Source organism: Diceros bicornis, chromosome 18, assembly GCF_020826845.1.
Source record: "Diceros bicornis minor isolate mBicDic1 chromosome 18, mDicBic1.mat.cur, whole genome shotgun sequence".
In the NCBI taxonomy this organism is placed as follows: Eukaryota; Metazoa; Chordata; class Mammalia; order Perissodactyla; family Rhinocerotidae; genus Diceros; species Diceros bicornis.
The window spans coordinates 17710042-17728189 of NC_080757.1; the positions used below are offsets into that span (position 1 = coordinate 17710042).

The following is an 18148-nucleotide window of genomic DNA, read 5'->3' on the forward strand; positions in this document are numbered from 1 at the left end:
CCGGACTTGAAAAAACCTGTGAGATGTGAGACTGGACCTGGTTATCACAAGGGGAGAGGCTGTATGAAAATGGAGTCAAAACATAGAAGACAGCAGGGCCAGATGGAAAGAGAGAGAAAAAGAAAGAAGCAGACTCCTGTCCTAATGTCATTATTTGAAACCCAAATCTAGTTATGTCCTGAACTAGCCCTGGACTTTTCCATCACATGAACCAATAAAGTCCTTTTTTGCTTAATCACTTTGGGCTGGGTTTTCTATTACTGGGACTCAAAGGGTCCTAACTGATATAGCCTCCAATTAGATTAAAAGTACCTTGTGGGTTCTTCCTCTTCCATTTCTTCTTCTTCTCCTTTCATTCCTTTCCCTTCTTGAACAATTTGGGCCTAAAGCCATTAGATGGGGCAGAGCAAGGTAAGCATCTGCTCCTGGTCAAGAGAAGCCAAAGTGGCCCAGAGCAGGATATCAGAATCCAAGTGGGGTAAGGAGAGCATCCGTGCAGGAAGTGGCTTGGCATGGGCTCTCGGAGCCTGAACAGGTGAGGAGGTTATCCATGTGGAAGGGCAATCTTCAGCCCATGTGAGTGAACAGGGTGGCTCTGCAGAGGTGGTTTAGCTTCGGGTGGGAGAACCCAAGGAGAATGAGGAGGGTATCCACATGGGGTGGATGCCCAAAAAGAGGTATTTAAATCTGAGCAGGGTGAAAAGGGCATCCAAATGGAGAGACAGCCTGGCCTGGAAAGTCAGAACCTAAACAGGGTGAGGAGGGTGTCTATGTGGAGGGGCAGCTCAGCATAGGGACTCAGGGCCTAAGCAAAATGAGGAGGACTTCCAGGTAGGAGTCTGCTCAGCATGAGGAGTCAGAAGCCTGAGTAGATTGAGGAGGGCATCTATGTGAAAAGGTGCCTTGTCATGGAATGTCAGAGCCTAAGGAGTGTGTGAAGGGCATCTACATGGAGGGGAGATCTGGTATGGGATGTCAGAGCCTGAGCAGAGTAAGGAGGAAAACTGTGTGGGAAAGGCAGATTAGTATGGGGTGTTAGAACTTAAGTGTAGTGAGAAGGACATCAGTGTGGGGGAGAGGACAGTATGATGGGAGATTAGTTCCATACAGGGGGATTAATCAAATAAATATATATATTTAGGATAATACAAGCAAGAGAGAAGGGAGCTACAAAAAAGAGAGAAAACTAGAAGGAACTCTGTGCTATTGGATTAGACTTGGAGGTATGGGTATGAACTTATGGTTTTTAATATTAATAGATATTTACAGACATATGTGCAGATGTAAATGTCTATTTACATACACATACATACATATTCCCTACGGGAAACTTGGGAGCAGGGACCTGGGAGCAATGAGAACATGTAGAACCCAGATCTTGGCTTCTAAATACCATTCTCCACTAAAAGAAACCAGGGTTCCTTGGAGAAACGAGTGATTCCAGGGTGGGAGCAGGGAAAGAAAAGATGAACCGAGATCTTATTGTGCCAGAAAGCAAGGAGGTGCTCAAAGAATGATGGGTACATGTTAAAAGGACACAGGAAACTGTTGGCAGTTTCTTATAAAACTAAACATACACCTACACTATAGGCCAGAAGCCCCACTCCTAGGTATTTATTAAAAAGAAATAAAAACATATATCCACAAAAAAGATTTGTGCAAGATTGCTCATAGCATCTTTATTCATAATAGCCAAGAAGTGGAAACAGTCCACGTATCCTTCGATTAGAGAATGGATTAACAAAATATAGTATATTCATACAGTGGAATACTACTCAGCAATAAAAAGAAGCAACTTGTTGATATATGCAACAACATGTAAGAATCTCAGGAAAAAAATATGCTGAGTGACAGAAGCCTTATGCAAAAGAGGACATATAAATGATTCCATTTACATGAACTAAAAGACATAAACTAATCTATGGTGGAAAACAACCAGAAGAGTGGTTGCCTTGGGGATTGGGTGGTGGGGATTAAATGGGAAAGGGGCATGAGGGAACTTTTTGTTCTATATCTTGCTAGGGGTATGGGATACACAAGTTATGCATTTGCCAAAACTCAGAGAATGTAAGAACTTAAAATTTGTGTATCTCATTGCATGCAAACTTTACCTCAAAAGAAAAAAAACCTCTTAACATATATTGAACTATTAACATATATTGGCTTCTGTCACTCAGTGTATTTTTTTTCTTGAGATTCTTACATATTGTTGCATGTATCAACAATTTGTTTCTTTTTATTGCTGAGTAGTATTCCACTGCATGAATACACTATAGTTGTTAATCCATTCTCTAATTGATAGATACTTGGACTGTTTCCAGTTCTTGGCTATTATTAAACTAAAGATAGCATGCTGAAGTATTTAGGGAGGAGTGTATTGATGTCTGCAATTTATTTTGAAATGCATCAAAAATAAGAGAAATAGAAGGAAGGATTGAGGGATGGAGAGATGAATAGATAGATAATAAAAAAGTGTAGTAAAATGTTAATGGTAGAATCTAGGTGGTGCATATATAGGTGCTCACTTTAAAATTCTTTCTGCTTTGCTGTATGTTTGAAATTCTTCATAACAAAATATTGGAGGAGAGGGAAGGACAGGAGCCATATTGAAAGAACTCCCATTGGTCCAATCTGGGACAATGTGAGCATTAAAATAAATAATGATAGTGTTGGATTATAACCCACTGAATAAAATAGGAAACCATAAATACATACTGTTAGAAATGAATAAATGAAAAATTTGACAACAAATGGAATGTTTATATGATTTCAAAGTGCAACCACAAAATACTTATTAATTACAAATGGGACAAAAGTAACTTTAAATTGTGGGAACTGATAAATGTCATTTTATTATCACTGGGCTTCTGATAGGATTCAATGAGAAGAACACAGACTTGCTTATATGATATTCCTGCCAAAGATAAATAATCTGAATTTAATCATGAGGAAACATTAGACAGACCTAAAAGAAGAACATACTACAAAAAAAACGAGGCTGTAATCTTCAAAAATGTCAAGGTTATGGAAATCAAGAAAAGACTGAGGAGTTTCTTAGAGATTCCCTGTTCCAGAGTTAAGAAACAGCAGTAACTTTACACTACTTGTCCAGTTTTCAGCTTCTTTAAAAAACACTTTGTGAGTTTTTCAATGAGACTTTCTAAATAAATATGGTTCTTAATGTTCAAGATTTCTGGAATTTGGTGACAGAATGCATCACCAAACTGTTATAGTTTTAAGAGAGTTAAATGTCCTGCTTAAATAGGAATTTACAATTTAAGGTAAATCTTATAATTTAATAGAAAACTAAAGGGCATATCCAACAAATATTAATAGCTATAATTTAATAGAAAACTAAAGGGCATATCCAACAAATATTAATAGCTACTAAAAACTAATAGAAGTAATGGGGGATGAGTGTCTTACTTATTAAATTCTACAGGGTAGACAGATCACATGTTCTACAACTTTTCATATGTGGTATTTAGGCTCAAAAGATTAGGCTGTATTAGACAGGAATAAAAAGGGAAAACTACAGGCTAAAAGTTTTAAGTTGCCACTTCCATATACAAAACTTCCATTTTGAAGACATCAGCAGAAATATTTCTAGAAATTTCTAATTGTGTGACTTTATGCTATTTAAACCCCAATTTTTAATCTTGGACACAGAAATAGATAAGAAGGGTAGAGCAAAACAAAAAACGAAAAAGAGCTGTTGGAAGATTTGCCGATCAGTTATTAGCTAATGTTTGAATTTAGAATTTTCTTCCATTTTTTAAGAAACTAAATCTGCCTTTCTTCTTCCATATGGCCATCAGCTCAGCAGTCATCTCTTGAGGCCAGGTGGCTACCAATATGTGTTCAGAGAGAGTCATTTTGTATAAGCCTACTCCTGGAGAGAATAATTTGTTCTTCCTGCTTGCAGACATTTTATTCTGGCAGCAGATTCTGCCTCTTCATTACTTTCCTCCTTTTCATTTGCTGGGCTTAACTCACTACATTTTATACTTTCTACCTATCCCTATCGCTGTACTTCAATCATGTATATTGGAACTTCCTTATAACATCATTCTCAGGTTCCTTAAATTCTAGAATTAATCATGTCTAACTCCTTCATTTTACAGATGAGGACTCCTGGATCTATGAAGGTTCAATAACTTACCCAAGGTCACGTGACCATTTAGTAAAATATACAGTATTGGAACCCAACTCTCCTGACAATTGTGTAGTGTTCTTTCCTCTGTAGGACATGGTTCTGTGTTACGAAATTTTCCCATCTTATAAGCAGAAACCACTTCATTATGCCTTTTGAAACTTTATTAAATAAATTCTCTTTGGATACAGTCTAAGACAAGTGGTGTAGTATAACGTAAGGTTTGCAGAAGACATAGTTAATGAAGAACACATGACAACTAATAAACTTAGGTACATTTGAAGATCAACAAATACAGACTTTTGAAAGGGCTGAAGAACTTAACTAACCCTGATCATTCTTTCCCTCATGCACTGTATACTTTAAGAATTGGAAATACGGTATGCCAAAGTCACCAGATAAATCCCTAAACCCAGTGAAGAAAAAAATCATTTATACTGGGCTCTAATCAAATGAAGGAGGGAACTTCTTACACTGGAATAAAAATTTTAGTAGCCTTTGATTGAGAAGTATTGATCAGAAGAGAAAAATATAGATAGGAGAAGAAAAAGTCATTAAGGAGAATAAGAAGTTAAGTTAGTAAATTCAGGAGAAACTTGCAAGCCAGTCAGACTTGAGAGGTGAATCAGACCTTGTAGAGGTGACAAGAAGAGAAAATAGGCAGAACTGTGGAATGGTTCAGATTCTTTTAACCCCAAGAGTGAGCATAGCCAGGTACACAGAAGGAATGTCACTACGTAGAGCTACAGTTTTAAACAAAGCACTCTACAACATATTCCGCTCTTGATTGCTCTGACATCTTCTACTTTCCCACCAGCAATGCACAAGCATTCCAATTTCTCCACATCCTTGTCAACACTTGCTATTTTCCATTTTTTATATTATAGTCATACTACATAAGCAACAAAAGCAAAAGTAAATAAGTGGGACTACATCAAACTTAAAAGCTTCTGCACAGCAAAAGAAACCATCAACAAAATGAAAAGGCAACCTACAGAATGGGAGAAAATATTTGCAAATCATATATCTAATAAGGAGTATCCAAAACATATAAGAAACTCATACAACTCAATAGCAAAAAAACAATCTGACTAAAAAATGGACAGAGGAACTTAATAGACATCTTTCCAAAGAAGACATGCATGAAATGACCAAAAGGTGCATGAAAAGATTGTTTAACATCACTAATCATTACGGAAATGCAAATCAAAACCACAAAGAGATATCACCTCACACCTGTTAGAATGGCTATTATCAAAAAGACAAGAGATCAGTGGTGGTGAGGATGTGGAGAAAAGGGAACCCCTGTGCACCATTGGTGGGAATGTAAATTGGTGCAGCCACTATGAAAAACAGTATGGAGGTTCCTCAAAACATTAAATATACAACTATCATATGATCCCGTAACTCAGCTTCTGGGTATATATCCGAAGGAAACGAAATCACTATCTCGAAGAGACATCTGCACCCCCAAGTTCACTGCAGAATTATTCACAATAGCCAAGATATAGAAACAACCTAAGCGTCCATCTACAGATGAATGGATAAAGAAAATGTGGCATATACATACAATGGAATGTTATTCAGCCATGAGAAAGATGAAAATCCTGCCACTCGTGACAACATGGATGGATCTTGAAGGCATTATGCTAACTGAAATAAGTCAGACAGAGAAGGACAAACACTGTATAGTATCACTTATATATGGAATCTAAAAAGTCAAACTCATAGAAACAGTGTAGAATGGTGGTTGTCATGGGCTGAAGGTGGGGGAAATGGGGAGATGTTGGTCAAAGCATACAAACTTCTATTATAAGATTAATAAGTTCTGGGGATCTAATGTACAGCATGGTGATTATAATGAATAGTACTGTATTATATACTTGAAAGTTACTAAGAGAGTAGATCTTAAATGTTCTCACCACAAAAAAAGAAATGGTAATTATGTGAGGTGATAGAGGTGTTAACTATAGCTACTGTGGTAATCATTTCACAGTATATAAGTGTATCAAATCAATACATTGTACACCTTAAACTTACACAATGTTATATGTCAATTATATTTCAATAAAGCTGAAAAAAATTATAGCCATACTAATAGGTGTAAAGTATATCTTGTGGTTTTAGAACAACCTGTGTTTTAATAGTATATATGTCATAGTGCTGGAAAATTTGAAGCCAAGTTGTTACCACAACTTAAATAACAAAATTCTGATATGTTTACCTTTCCTCATAGATTCTTTTTCCATTCCCTCCTTGTATGTGTACAGGAGTTCATCAACTTCCTTCAGATTCAGGAACCCTGAGCCGTCACTGTCCCACTTCTGAAAGAGCGCTTCTAGGAGAAGTCCCCGTCGGACTTGGGAAGCATTTTGTCTAGCCTAGGATACAAACAGGATAACAAAGCACAGAAGACATGCTGTTCGTTGTGCTAGCTGGAATCCTATGTTTACTCCCCCCAAAGTGCAGCACTTTTTATCAAAACAGCTTTATTTAAAAAGCTGGGACTAAGCATGATATTAATGGGAAAATGAAGCATTTAATTTTAATCCTCTAAATACCATTTCTCTGTTTCACCTCTAGACCAAAAAACAAGCATTCTCTGCATTGGACTAAATCACATTAACTTAGGAAGGGGACTACACTCCTTAAGAATCTTTGATTCATTCCTTTCCACTCTAGCGGGTTGTTTAGGAATGTGATAAACACATAGGGTTCTCTGCCTGGCTTCTTGGTGGGATATGTTTTGTAGTGAAAGGGGATGAATGGCAGTGTTTAAACAATAAAAAATGACTACGTTCAAATATTCTTCTTTATATTTAACACTGACCTAACTTGACATTGATATTATTTACCTTTTAGACTTTTAACTAGATTAATTATATCAATTAGATATTAATTAAATTAATATCTAGATAGATTTAACTGCTAAAAGAAAGTGAATATATACCATTTGGTTAAATGGGGGGAACTGCAATTGAGGACGCAAAAGGGATATCAACTCTAGAATTAGATTGAGAAAACTTATAAGGCTGATGAGATTACTAAATATGGCTGGTGAATCTAATTTACATATTTCATACAAGAGCACATAAATTGTTTATAATTTATAAACAATGTGTGTGCATTTATCTATCACCTAAGTAGTAAGTTCTTAGAAAATATGTACTACCTGGATGCACATGAATAAAAATATATATCCAAGCCATAATCATACCCCTGGGTATGTGCATTTGTAAATGCACTCACACAGTAGATAGGCAGTGCACACACACACATCTTTGCACATACACATATCTGCACCTCAAAATCTGTTCTTTAAGCTTCAGAGGAGGAAAAACAAAGCTGTACAATAAACTATTTTCTGTCACCAGCAATCATGTTATTATTAGGGGAATGAGTTCTCCAGAGTTTGATCTTAGAACATTCGAAAATAAGATAAAATATTTAATGGCCATGCTCATTGAAATAAAGTGATAAGTTTGGCTATAAATTTTTTAAGAAGAGCCACACTAGGAGCAACTGAGGTTGAGAGATTTACTTATAATAGTGACCTCACTTGTTTCATTGATAAATAATATTACTCACCTGTTCTAAGGCACTCATTTTCTCTTCTTTTGTTTCAACATAGCCCCTCTTGAAAAAAGAGGTGAGGGTCTCACTGACACTCAAAGGGGCATCTTCACCAACAAATGTCTCCAGGAGTTGCACAAACTGGAGCAGATTGAAGGAAACTCCATTGAAGGCACTCCGACCTTTTACTTCCTTGTAAGACTGAATATTTCTGATAATTGAGTGTAGGTCTATTAAGCAGGAAACATACACCAAACAGTAAAGTGAACAGTTTTCTCAAAGCTTAGAGAAAATACATGAGTACTTATTGTAATGGACATCTGCTATTTTTTTCCTATCAGGAATCCACACTCCCTTCATGAGGACAGCGCCCTCCTTTTTTTATTTGGGAAAACATCTCTCCCCCATTGTCAGTTTAGATGAATCAAGGGGTACCGAGCCTCCCCCACCCTTGCTCCAAATATGACCATGTAATATAGGTCTGGCCAATAATTAATATATGACAGCAATGTAATCCTCTACAGGCCAGTGAGAATTAGCCCCAGATCTTTTTGAGGAACTGTTGGGGAAGAATCACTCTGATTCCTGAACTAGTAGGATACAGGCTTAAAAATACTCTTATGGATATCTCTGCCACAATATAGAGAAAACTACCTAAAACTGAAAGTTACACAGAGAAGAACAGGGCTGAGAGGCAGAGAGATAGTGTCCTGCTGCTGTTGTTGAGCCCTGAGATTCAGCTGTGCCTGTTATAACATGAAGTATATTTCATAAAATGTCAGCCAGTGTTTGATTTATTCATTGATTCAATCATTCATGCTCTTATGCCTTCCATATGAGATTTGACGTGACTTAAAAATGATCACCCATGCAATTTTTTAAAATAGTAAAGCAAAATTGAAGTAAGGAAGTAAGACCAAGGGAAGAACATGAACTAGCAGGCCACAAGAGCTTGAGCAATGCCATGCATTTTCACCAAAATACTTTGAGGATAGAAATTTTATTTGATCCAGGCTTAAATGAGAAAAAAATTGTAGATAGGGTGAAAATAGTCTTGATCTAATAGTTCCACTACTTGTTGATAAAAAGTAAAATGATAAAATAGCATTGTAGTAAAATATGAGTACTTGTTGGAATAATCATTGTTAAATACGTGGCTTATCTGAGAGCTAAAAGCCACTCATTGCTCTCTCTGTTGAGTAGGTCTTTCTTTACAAGTCTTCAAAAACAAGATAGATTCTCACCTGTCTCACATGTTGGAATGTGGAATTACCAAGTAGAAGAATAGCTGGAATGATTTCTTATTGAGTTCTAATATCTAATATCTGATTCTCTTTGTATACCTGGATCATAGCTTCAATGCAGTTGTACGACCATGTAATAGTAAAAAAAAAAAATTGTATACTATTGCACGTTTTAAAGCAGAAGAGTGTTCATCAATAGCACATGCCTACATGTACACTACCACCAAAAACATTCATCTTGTATATGTTTAGATCCATCAGTTCAGGGACAAAAATAATGCAAGAACCACTTTGCCGTTGTGTCTCAGCTAAGTCCAGTCTTTATCACAGGGTACCACAGTAAATTAAATTCATCAATTGAATTGCCATCTATCCTTCCTAGTTTTGTTGTTAACATGTACCTGTGAATCTGGAGTTACCATAGATTAAGTTTGCCTGCTCCTCATCTTCACATTTGGCATACTTCATCTTCCAGTTATAAGTCAAAAGTTCACCTATAAAATACATGTTCCATAACATAGCCAATTTAACTTCACTTTCACAATGTCTTTATTCTAGAGTATAAATGAAAAGAAGATTAAATGAGGAGTCACCTGACCATGACTTTCCTTCTATTTTTGAGGACTTTGGTTCACAGGATTCGTCTTTCTGAACTTCCTTTTTTGTAGTTTCTAAAAGGTACAAAAGAAAATGCCTATGAATTGGACACTATATATTCTATTATACATTCTTAAGTTAATGAATGAGAGAAATGCCTTGCATATAGAACACCAAAAACTTTCTTTCAGGTACTTTCCCATATATGTTGTGTCATAATCAACCACAATGATATCACTTAATAACTTTAGTTGTTGAGAGCAGCTCTGTGACAAAAGCTATTTGCTGTACTCCAATTTGGCCATGCAAAATAAGGGCTATATTTCCTAGCCTCCCTCACAGCTAGGTATCACTATATGCCTAAATTCTGACCAATGAGATGTGAAGGGAAGTGATGTGATGCCTATCCCTTCTCCTTTCTCCTTACCTGCTGGTCAGAATATGGACACGGTAGTGAGCCATCCTAGACCATGTGGATGGAGGAGACACAAGATAGAAGGAGCTTGAACCACTGCTGATTTCATGGGGCTTAGCTATCATATAAGTTTTGACTTGCATATGAGAAGGAAACTTTTATCTTATTTAGACATTGTTATTTTGTTTTGTTGTTCTTTTTATAGATACTGTCATTTTGGAACACTGTTACACATAGCCAAAATTAAGTCCTCACTAATATATTAGTGATTATATAGTGATTGAATAGTAACTTCACTAATTTTTTACTTGCATCCCTACTATGTAAGGAGAGCCAGAAATTAGTAGCCCTGTTTTGTGGAGAAATAAACATAATGCTGAAAAATAAAAGATTTCAAATTAGTTAATAATAGTGTAGAATCTAGAACACAGGTTACCCATCTGTTAGGAGTTTTAAATAAGAATTTTCTTTGGGACTGTGGGACTTTAGAATTAAAGAGCAGAACTTAAAAAAAACTTATGCCTAACTGAGGTCTTCAGTGGTATTGAGACTGGCTCTCTAAAAGGTTAGAACTTTTCAACAAAAAGGGAATACATTGGCATAGGCAATTCAGAGGAAAAGTCTTCTGCAGAATAAATATTTGAAATGCAGGGTGCTTTCTGTCAAACATCAATTTCAGAAACTCTTCTAGAACATATATCTTACATATAACTGAAAAAAAGCCATTTTATAGTTGAAATAAAAGCAATTTTAAAAAGTGGTTTCTAATATCAGACACCAGATTTAAAACAAAATGGCTTTTACTGCCTCTTCAGAGGTCCAATGAAAATTTCTATATGCAACATTACCTGATTTATTCCTTACAAATGGGCTTCTAGTGCAAAAGGAATTCTGGGTAAATTGACAATAGAGATATTCTGGTTTGCATTTAATTGATTGTTCAAGGTCTAGACTCATGCTGAATAGCTAAATATGTCTAAGGTTTGCATGACCTGATATGCCAGAAAAGATCCTAATTGAAATGAGTCTTTTCTGAAAAGATTTTTTTTTTTTTTTTTTTTTTTTGGTGAGGAAGATCAGCCCTGAGCTAACATCCATGCTAATCCTCCTCTTTTTGCTGAGGAAGACCAGCTCTGAGCTAACATCTATTCCCAATCCTCCTCCTTTTTTTCCCCAAAGCCCCAGTAGATAGTTGTATGTCATAGTTGCACATCCTTCTAGTTGCTGTATGTGGGACGCGGCGGTGCGGTGTGTAGGTGCGCGCCGGGGATCCAAACCCTGGCCGCCAGTAGTGGAGCGCTAAGCCACGAGGCCGGCCCTGAAAAGATTTTAAAAACCACTCTGCAAAACAGGGAGCCAGTGTTGTAGGAGAACTACATTACTACCTGAAAAATGATCTTTTCTTCTTGATATTGGAATTTGCTCTTGCAGTTCAGAACACACGAATAGTTCTTCTTCATATGCTTGCTTCTGAGTCCGCTCTTCCTCTGGAGGGATTTCAATGCACTCAAAAGGAATAGCCTCTCTAGACTTTTTCCTTTCTCCTAAGATACTACCTTTTCCTGATTGTGAAGTTGAGTCTATGTCCTGTTGTTTTTCTGGAATTGTCTCTCCAGGTGGTTCTGGTTCTGCAGTTGACCCTTCCTGTGGTTCTTCTATTACTGAATCTCTACGTGTTCGTTGTTCTGCAGCTGACCCTCTGCGTTGTCCTTGTTCTGTTACTGACTCTCTGCGTGGTCCTTGTTCTATTACTGACTCTCTGTGTGATCCCTGTTCTGCAATTGACTCTCTGCGTGGTCTTTGTTCTGGTATTAACTCTCTACTTGATCCTTGTTCTGGAGTTGACCCTGTGTGGGTTCCTTGTCCTGTTACTGATTTTTCTCCAGTTGACTCTCTGAATTGTTTTTGTTCTTTGGTTGAAATTCTGTTCGGTTCTTGTTCTGCAGTTGTCCCTCTCTCCTGTTCTGGTGAGGTTGGTGGTAGTGTTGATTTTCTATGTTTACCACGTTTATGTTGATCTTCTGAATTTTCTAACAATTTAATTTGGGCTTTGCTAGCATGTTTTTCAGAAAGTGATGTATTCGTCTCTAAGAGCACTTTGTCAAAATCTTCATAAATGTGTTTCTGATTATCCATGTCTCCCCACAACTCAGGCAAGTCTATCTCTTCAAATTCAATGAATGGCCCTAATGCAGAAAACAAAACATTTACCTAAACAATTGATCTTATAATGCAGAATCAGAGCTAGAAAACAAATGCAAAAAAGCATTGAGCACAGTAATTGTAACATAGGCCTACTGCTTTAAATAAATATAGATTACCTTTGCCTACAGTACAATAAAAAGCAAAAAAGTATCCAAAGGAACATAAAAGATGTTCACTACTGTAAATCGGAAATCCCTTCCAAAAAGGTGTGGTTTTGGAAATGAACATGATTCTTCTTTGGCTACTGGGAGAGTTGCTTAGACTGCCAAGGTAAATACAATTTATCCTCTACTCTTTGTCCTCCCACAATAAGCATAGCATAAGGATAAAGAAGGGGACACATGTCTTCCACCTCAAATACCTTTTCAATATTTGCAATATCAAAATAAAAGCCAGTCTCTATCCATGACAATCTTTCCCTGGGCTATGTTTTTCCAATATTCATTTTCTCTGCCTTCCCTCTTCCCTCCCTTCCTTTTTTGTTCATTCCTCAACTCTTTTCCTCCACAACCTATGTGGACACCTAGTTCAGAATTCTAGGGAAAGATTGGATAGCCTTCACCAGAATCCCACTGTTAAACAACAACAACAACAACAAAATAACCCTGGTGTCCAGGACTACAGACAGTGGGACTCATGCCACAAGACGTTCCCCTCCTTCCCAAAACATTTAGTATTTAAGCTATAAAATTGTGATTCCCATAGTTTTCAGGAATACTCTTTGTACATCACCACAGATTTTTAAGTATCCAAGTAATAAATTTTCACACAAAACTAAAATATTGACATTCTTTGGAAAACCCATCAATTCAAAGACTTTCTCTTTAAAAAATAAAAATTGCAACAAAAAGAATAAACTACCTAGGAATAAACTTAACCAAAGAGGTGAAAGATCTGTACACTGAAAACTGTAAAATATTGCTGAAAGAAATTGAAGAAGACACAAAGAAATGGAAAGATATTCCATGCTCTTGGATTGGAAGAATTAACATAGTTAAGATGTCCATACTTCCTAAAGCAATCTATAGATTCAATGCAATCCCTATCAAAGTTCTAACAACATTTTTCATGGAAATAGAACAAAGAATCCTAAAATTTATATGGAACAACAAAAGACCCCGAACAGCTAAAGGAATCTTGAGAAAAAAGAACAAAGCTGGAGGTATCACACTCCCTGATTTCAAAATATACTACAAAGCTATAGTAACCAAAACAGCGTGGTACTGGCACAAAAACAGACACACAGATCAATGGAATAGAATCAAAAGCCCAGAAATAAACCCACATATCTATGAACAGCTAATCTTCAACAAAGGAGCCAAGAACATACAATGGAGAAAAGAAAGTCTCTTCAACAAATGGTGTTGGGAAAACTGGATAGCCACATGCAAAAAAATGAAAGTAGACCCTTACCTTACACCATACACAAAAATTAACTCAAAATGGATTAAAGACTTGAATGTAAGACCTGAAACTATGAAACTTCTAGAAGAAAACACAGGCAGTATGCTCTTCGACATCAGTCTTAGCAACATATTTTCAAGCACCATGTCTGACCGGGTAAGAGAAACAATAGAAAAAATAAACAAATGGGACTACATCAAACTAAAAAGCTTCTGCACAGCAAAGGAAACCATCAACAAAACAAAAAGACAACCTAACAATTGGGAGAAGATATTTGCAAACCATACATCTGATAAGGGCTTAATTTCCAAAATATATAAAGAACTCATGCATCCCAACAACAAAAAAACTAACAACCCAATTAAAAAATGGGCAAAAAACCTGAACAGACATTCCTCCAAAGATGTACAGATGGCCAACAGACACATGAAAAGATGTTCAAAATCATCAACTATCAGGGAAATGCAAATCAAAACTACAATGAGATATCACCTCACGCCCGTCAGAATGGCTATAATTAACAAGACGGGAAACAACATGTGTTGGAGAGGATGTGGAGAGAAGGGAACTCTCATACACTGCTGGTGCGAGTGCAAACTGGTGCAGCCGCTATGGAAAACAGTATGGAGATTCCTCAAGAAATCAAGGATAGCACTACCATATGATCCAGCTATTCCACTGCTGGGTATTTATCCAAAGAACTTGAAAACACCAATGCATAAAGATACATGCACCCCTGTGTTCATTGCAGCATTATTCACAATAGCCAAGACTTGGAAGCAACCTAAGTGCCCATCAAGAGACGAATGGATAAAGAAGATGTGGTATATATACACAATGGAATACTACTCAGCCATAAGAAACGATGAAATCCAGGCATTTGTGACAACATGGATGGACATTGAGGGTGTTATGCAAAGTGAAATAAGTCAGAGGGAGAAGGTCAAATACCATATGATTTCCTTCATTAAGTAGTAGATAATAACAACAACAAACAAACACATAGAGACAGAGATTGGATTGGTGGTTACCAGAGGGGAAAGGGGGAGGGAGGAGGGCGAAAGGGATAATTCAGCACAAGTGTGTGGTGATGAGTTGTAATTAGTATTTGGGTGGTGAACATGATGTAATCTATGCAGAAATAGAAGTATAATGATGTACACCTGAAATTCATACAATGTTACTGCAATAAACAAAAAATAAAAAAATAAATAAAATAAAATAAACATAACAAAATTAAAATAAATAAATAAATAAAAATAAGCGGCCGGCCCAGCGGCGCAAGCGGTTAGGTGGACATGCTCCGCTGTGGCGCCCTGGGGTTCGCTGGTTTGGATCCCAGGCGCACAGCAATGCACTGCTTGGCTAAGCCATGCTGTGGCGGCGTCCCATATAAAGTGGAGGAAAATGGGCACAGATGTTAGCCCAGGGCCAGTCTTCCTCAGCAAAAAGAGAGGAGGATTGGCAGATGTTAGCACAGGGCTGATCTCACAAAATAAATAAATAAATAAATAAATAAATAAATAAATAAATAAATAAATAAAAATAAAACCCATAATCTTATTTTTATTGTTTGTAATATAAAAAATATTTTACTGTATAAGTACAGTAAAAGTGTACAGGTAAAAATGCTTGGGAGAAGGAAACATTTTTCTTAGAAATCTTAGAATTCTAAGTTGGACATTGAAACAGTGATTATTACCATTACCAACTTAATTTCCAAAACATTCAGATTGGCACTAAAGCACCCCTTTATTTGAATGAATTTATTCTAAGATTTTATTTATTCATTTTTTTACCCCCAAAGCCCCAGTAGATAGTTGTATGTCATAGGTTCACATCCTTCTAGTTGCTGTACGTGGGACTCGGCCTCGCGTTGGACGGAGAAGTGGTACCTTGGGGCGTGCCCGGGATCTGAACCCGGGCCACCAGCATCAGAGCGTGCGCACTTAACCGCTAAGCCACGGAGCCGGCCCTATTTGAATGAATTTAAAATTGAGTTCTAGCTGAGTCCTGACTTGACAACCTTTAGTATTGATTGCACTATAGTGAAAAATACATCTAGTTGTGATGAGGAGTGAATTTTGTGGGGGATAAACAACTAGATATGGCTATCATGATCTAAGGGAGAGGTTATGTGAAGAGATTTCATGGGGATAGAATGACCTTGTATTACCATATTAGTGTACTGCATCACTCCAGCTTGAGCATGCTACCTCTGAGTGGCACTTACATTGCCTTGGGTTTCGAAGTAAACTTCTGAGCATTTTTGAACTTTGGTCATAGAACATTTCCAGCAAGGCCAATGTCCTCTGCCGATCCAACAACCCTACCTAAGCAGAAAGTTTGCAATTAGTTGTTACAGGAGATTTGAAATTTTTATGTAGATGGAATATGGCTTATTGAAGCTTTTATCATCACCACCACCACCACCATCATTATGTAAATAAAAGCTGCAAAGTCAAAACCCGGAAAGCTATATCTTGCCTTTAGGCTTATACTCGACTTCCCCATTCTGTGACATGTCAAAACGCCTTACACTTAATAGATGCTTAACAAATATTTGTTGTTACTGACTTAATTGCTAAATCTAATGTACAACGTTCAGTTCTTATCTAATCTAACCTGAGATTGACACATGGAACAATTCACTTCTCCCTACTTGTTCTTTTTTTGCGTTGTTTTTATTTTGAGAAAATTTTAATTCCAGAAAAATACAAAAAATGATAAAAGTAACACTTGTATTCCTAACACCCAGAAATGATGATTGTTAACATTTTATGTATGTACTTTTAAAATATATAACTGATATCATACTACATATGTCCTTCTTAAAATTGCTTTTATTTACTCAACTTTGAGATATGATTCCTGTATGTAAAGAAATATATTTTATTCCTTTTAACTGCTATATGGTATTCTATAATATGAAAACACCACAATTTTTAAAAACATCCCTCTATTGATGGGCATTTAGATTATTTTCAGTATTTCGAAACCAAAATAATGCTTCAATAGATATCCTTATACACTACTCCTTGTGATACATGTGCAAATATTTCCCTAGAGTAAATAACTAGAAGTGTAATTGATGGATTGTATATTATGTGCATTTTCAATTTTAATAGTTATTGTCAAACTGCTCCACAAAATACCTATACCAATTTACATTCTCACCAGCACTGAGTGAGGATATAATTTCTCCATATCCATGCCAATACTTGATATCGTTAGAGTTTTTAATTTTTTCCAATCCGTTGGATAAAAAAATGGTATCTGATTATTTTAATTCGCATTTCCTTGATTATTGGTGAGATTAAATATATTTTCATACGTTTATTTGTATTTGGGTTTCATCATCTATGAATGGCTTTTTCACGTCCTTTCCCATTCTTCAATTGGGAAAAGTTGTCTATTTCTTATTAATTTGTAATTTTTGATAATGATCATTCTGTTATCTATATAGCAAATACCATTTCCCAGTTTATCTCTTATCTGTTAATTTAACTTTTGGTGAGTTTAGCCAGATCAATGCTTTTAATTTTTAGGTAGTCAAATGTATCAAACATTTCCTCTATGGTTTGTGCTTATTAGGGGTATTCTTTAGGAAATATTACCTATACCTAGGTCAAAAGGTATGCTCTATATTTGCTTCTAAAAATTCTAAAGTTTTGTTTTCCACATCAAGGTTTCTGATCAGATGGGACTTATTTTTCCTCATTAATGAGGTTGAAATCTAATTTTTATGGAAAGTCAATTGTCCCAATATCATTTATTAATTAATCCCTTCCACTGATTTATATTACTACCCGTGTCATATACTAAATTCTCACATTCTTATGGGTCTGATGCCAGGTTCAATATTCTTTTTTGTGTGTGTGTGTGAGGAAGATCAGCTCTGAGCTAACATCCATGCCAATCCTCCTCTTTTTGCTGAGGAAGACTGGCCCTGGGCTAACGTCTGTGCCCATCTTCCTCCACTTTTTATTGGACACCGCCACAGCATGGCCTGACAAACAGTGTGTTGGTGCACGCCCGGGATCCAAACCCAGGCCGCCAGCAGCGGAGCGTGCACACTTAACTGCTATGCCACGGGGCCGGCCCCTCAATATTCTTTTAATATAACTTTATTTTTAAAAATCAGGGAAATTCTCCCCAACTTGTTCTTTTTTTGTAATGGTTTTTGCTATATTTGGACCTTTATTTTTCCATACAATTTTTAAAAACTAAACCTTAAAAAAATACAACATACATACAGAAAACTACACAAATAAAAAGTGTATGGTTTTATGAATTATCATAATATAAATAAATACAGGAGTTGTTTCTCAAAGGATAGTTAGCTTTAGTAGAGGGCAAAGTTTTGCTCCAAAACTTGAGGGATCTACACTGAGATTCTGCTATTGCAACTTGCCAGAACATTCCAATTTGCCCCGTACACTCCAAATACTGTAGGATCTTCTAGGTAATAAGACACAAGGTAGAGAAGTTTTGCACTGCAGCCTAAAAAGCCTACAAAGCCTTTTCTTGCTGTGGGACCCACTCTGGCAGCTGATG

The 18148-nt window shown here is 36.5% G+C and overlaps 1 protein-coding gene across 1 annotated transcript in view; it reads right to left on the minus strand.

Moving 5' to 3' along the window:
• EFCAB5 (EF-hand calcium binding domain 5) overlaps nt 1–18148 on the minus strand; it is a 113594-nt gene that overhangs the window by 26984 nt on the left and 68462 nt on the right. Inside the window, exons 9-14 of the mRNA XM_058559468.1 lie at nt 15825–15924; nt 11368–12168; nt 9564–9641; nt 9372–9464; nt 7742–7956; nt 6378–6534 (exon numbers count right to left, since the gene is read on the minus strand). Of these exons, the coding sequence (XP_058415451.1) occupies nt 6378–6534; nt 7742–7956; nt 9372–9464; nt 9564–9641; nt 11368–12168; nt 15825–15924 (1444 nt within the window). The remainder of the gene's footprint in view (nt 1–6377; nt 6535–7741; nt 7957–9371; nt 9465–9563; nt 9642–11367; nt 12169–15824; nt 15925–18148) is intronic.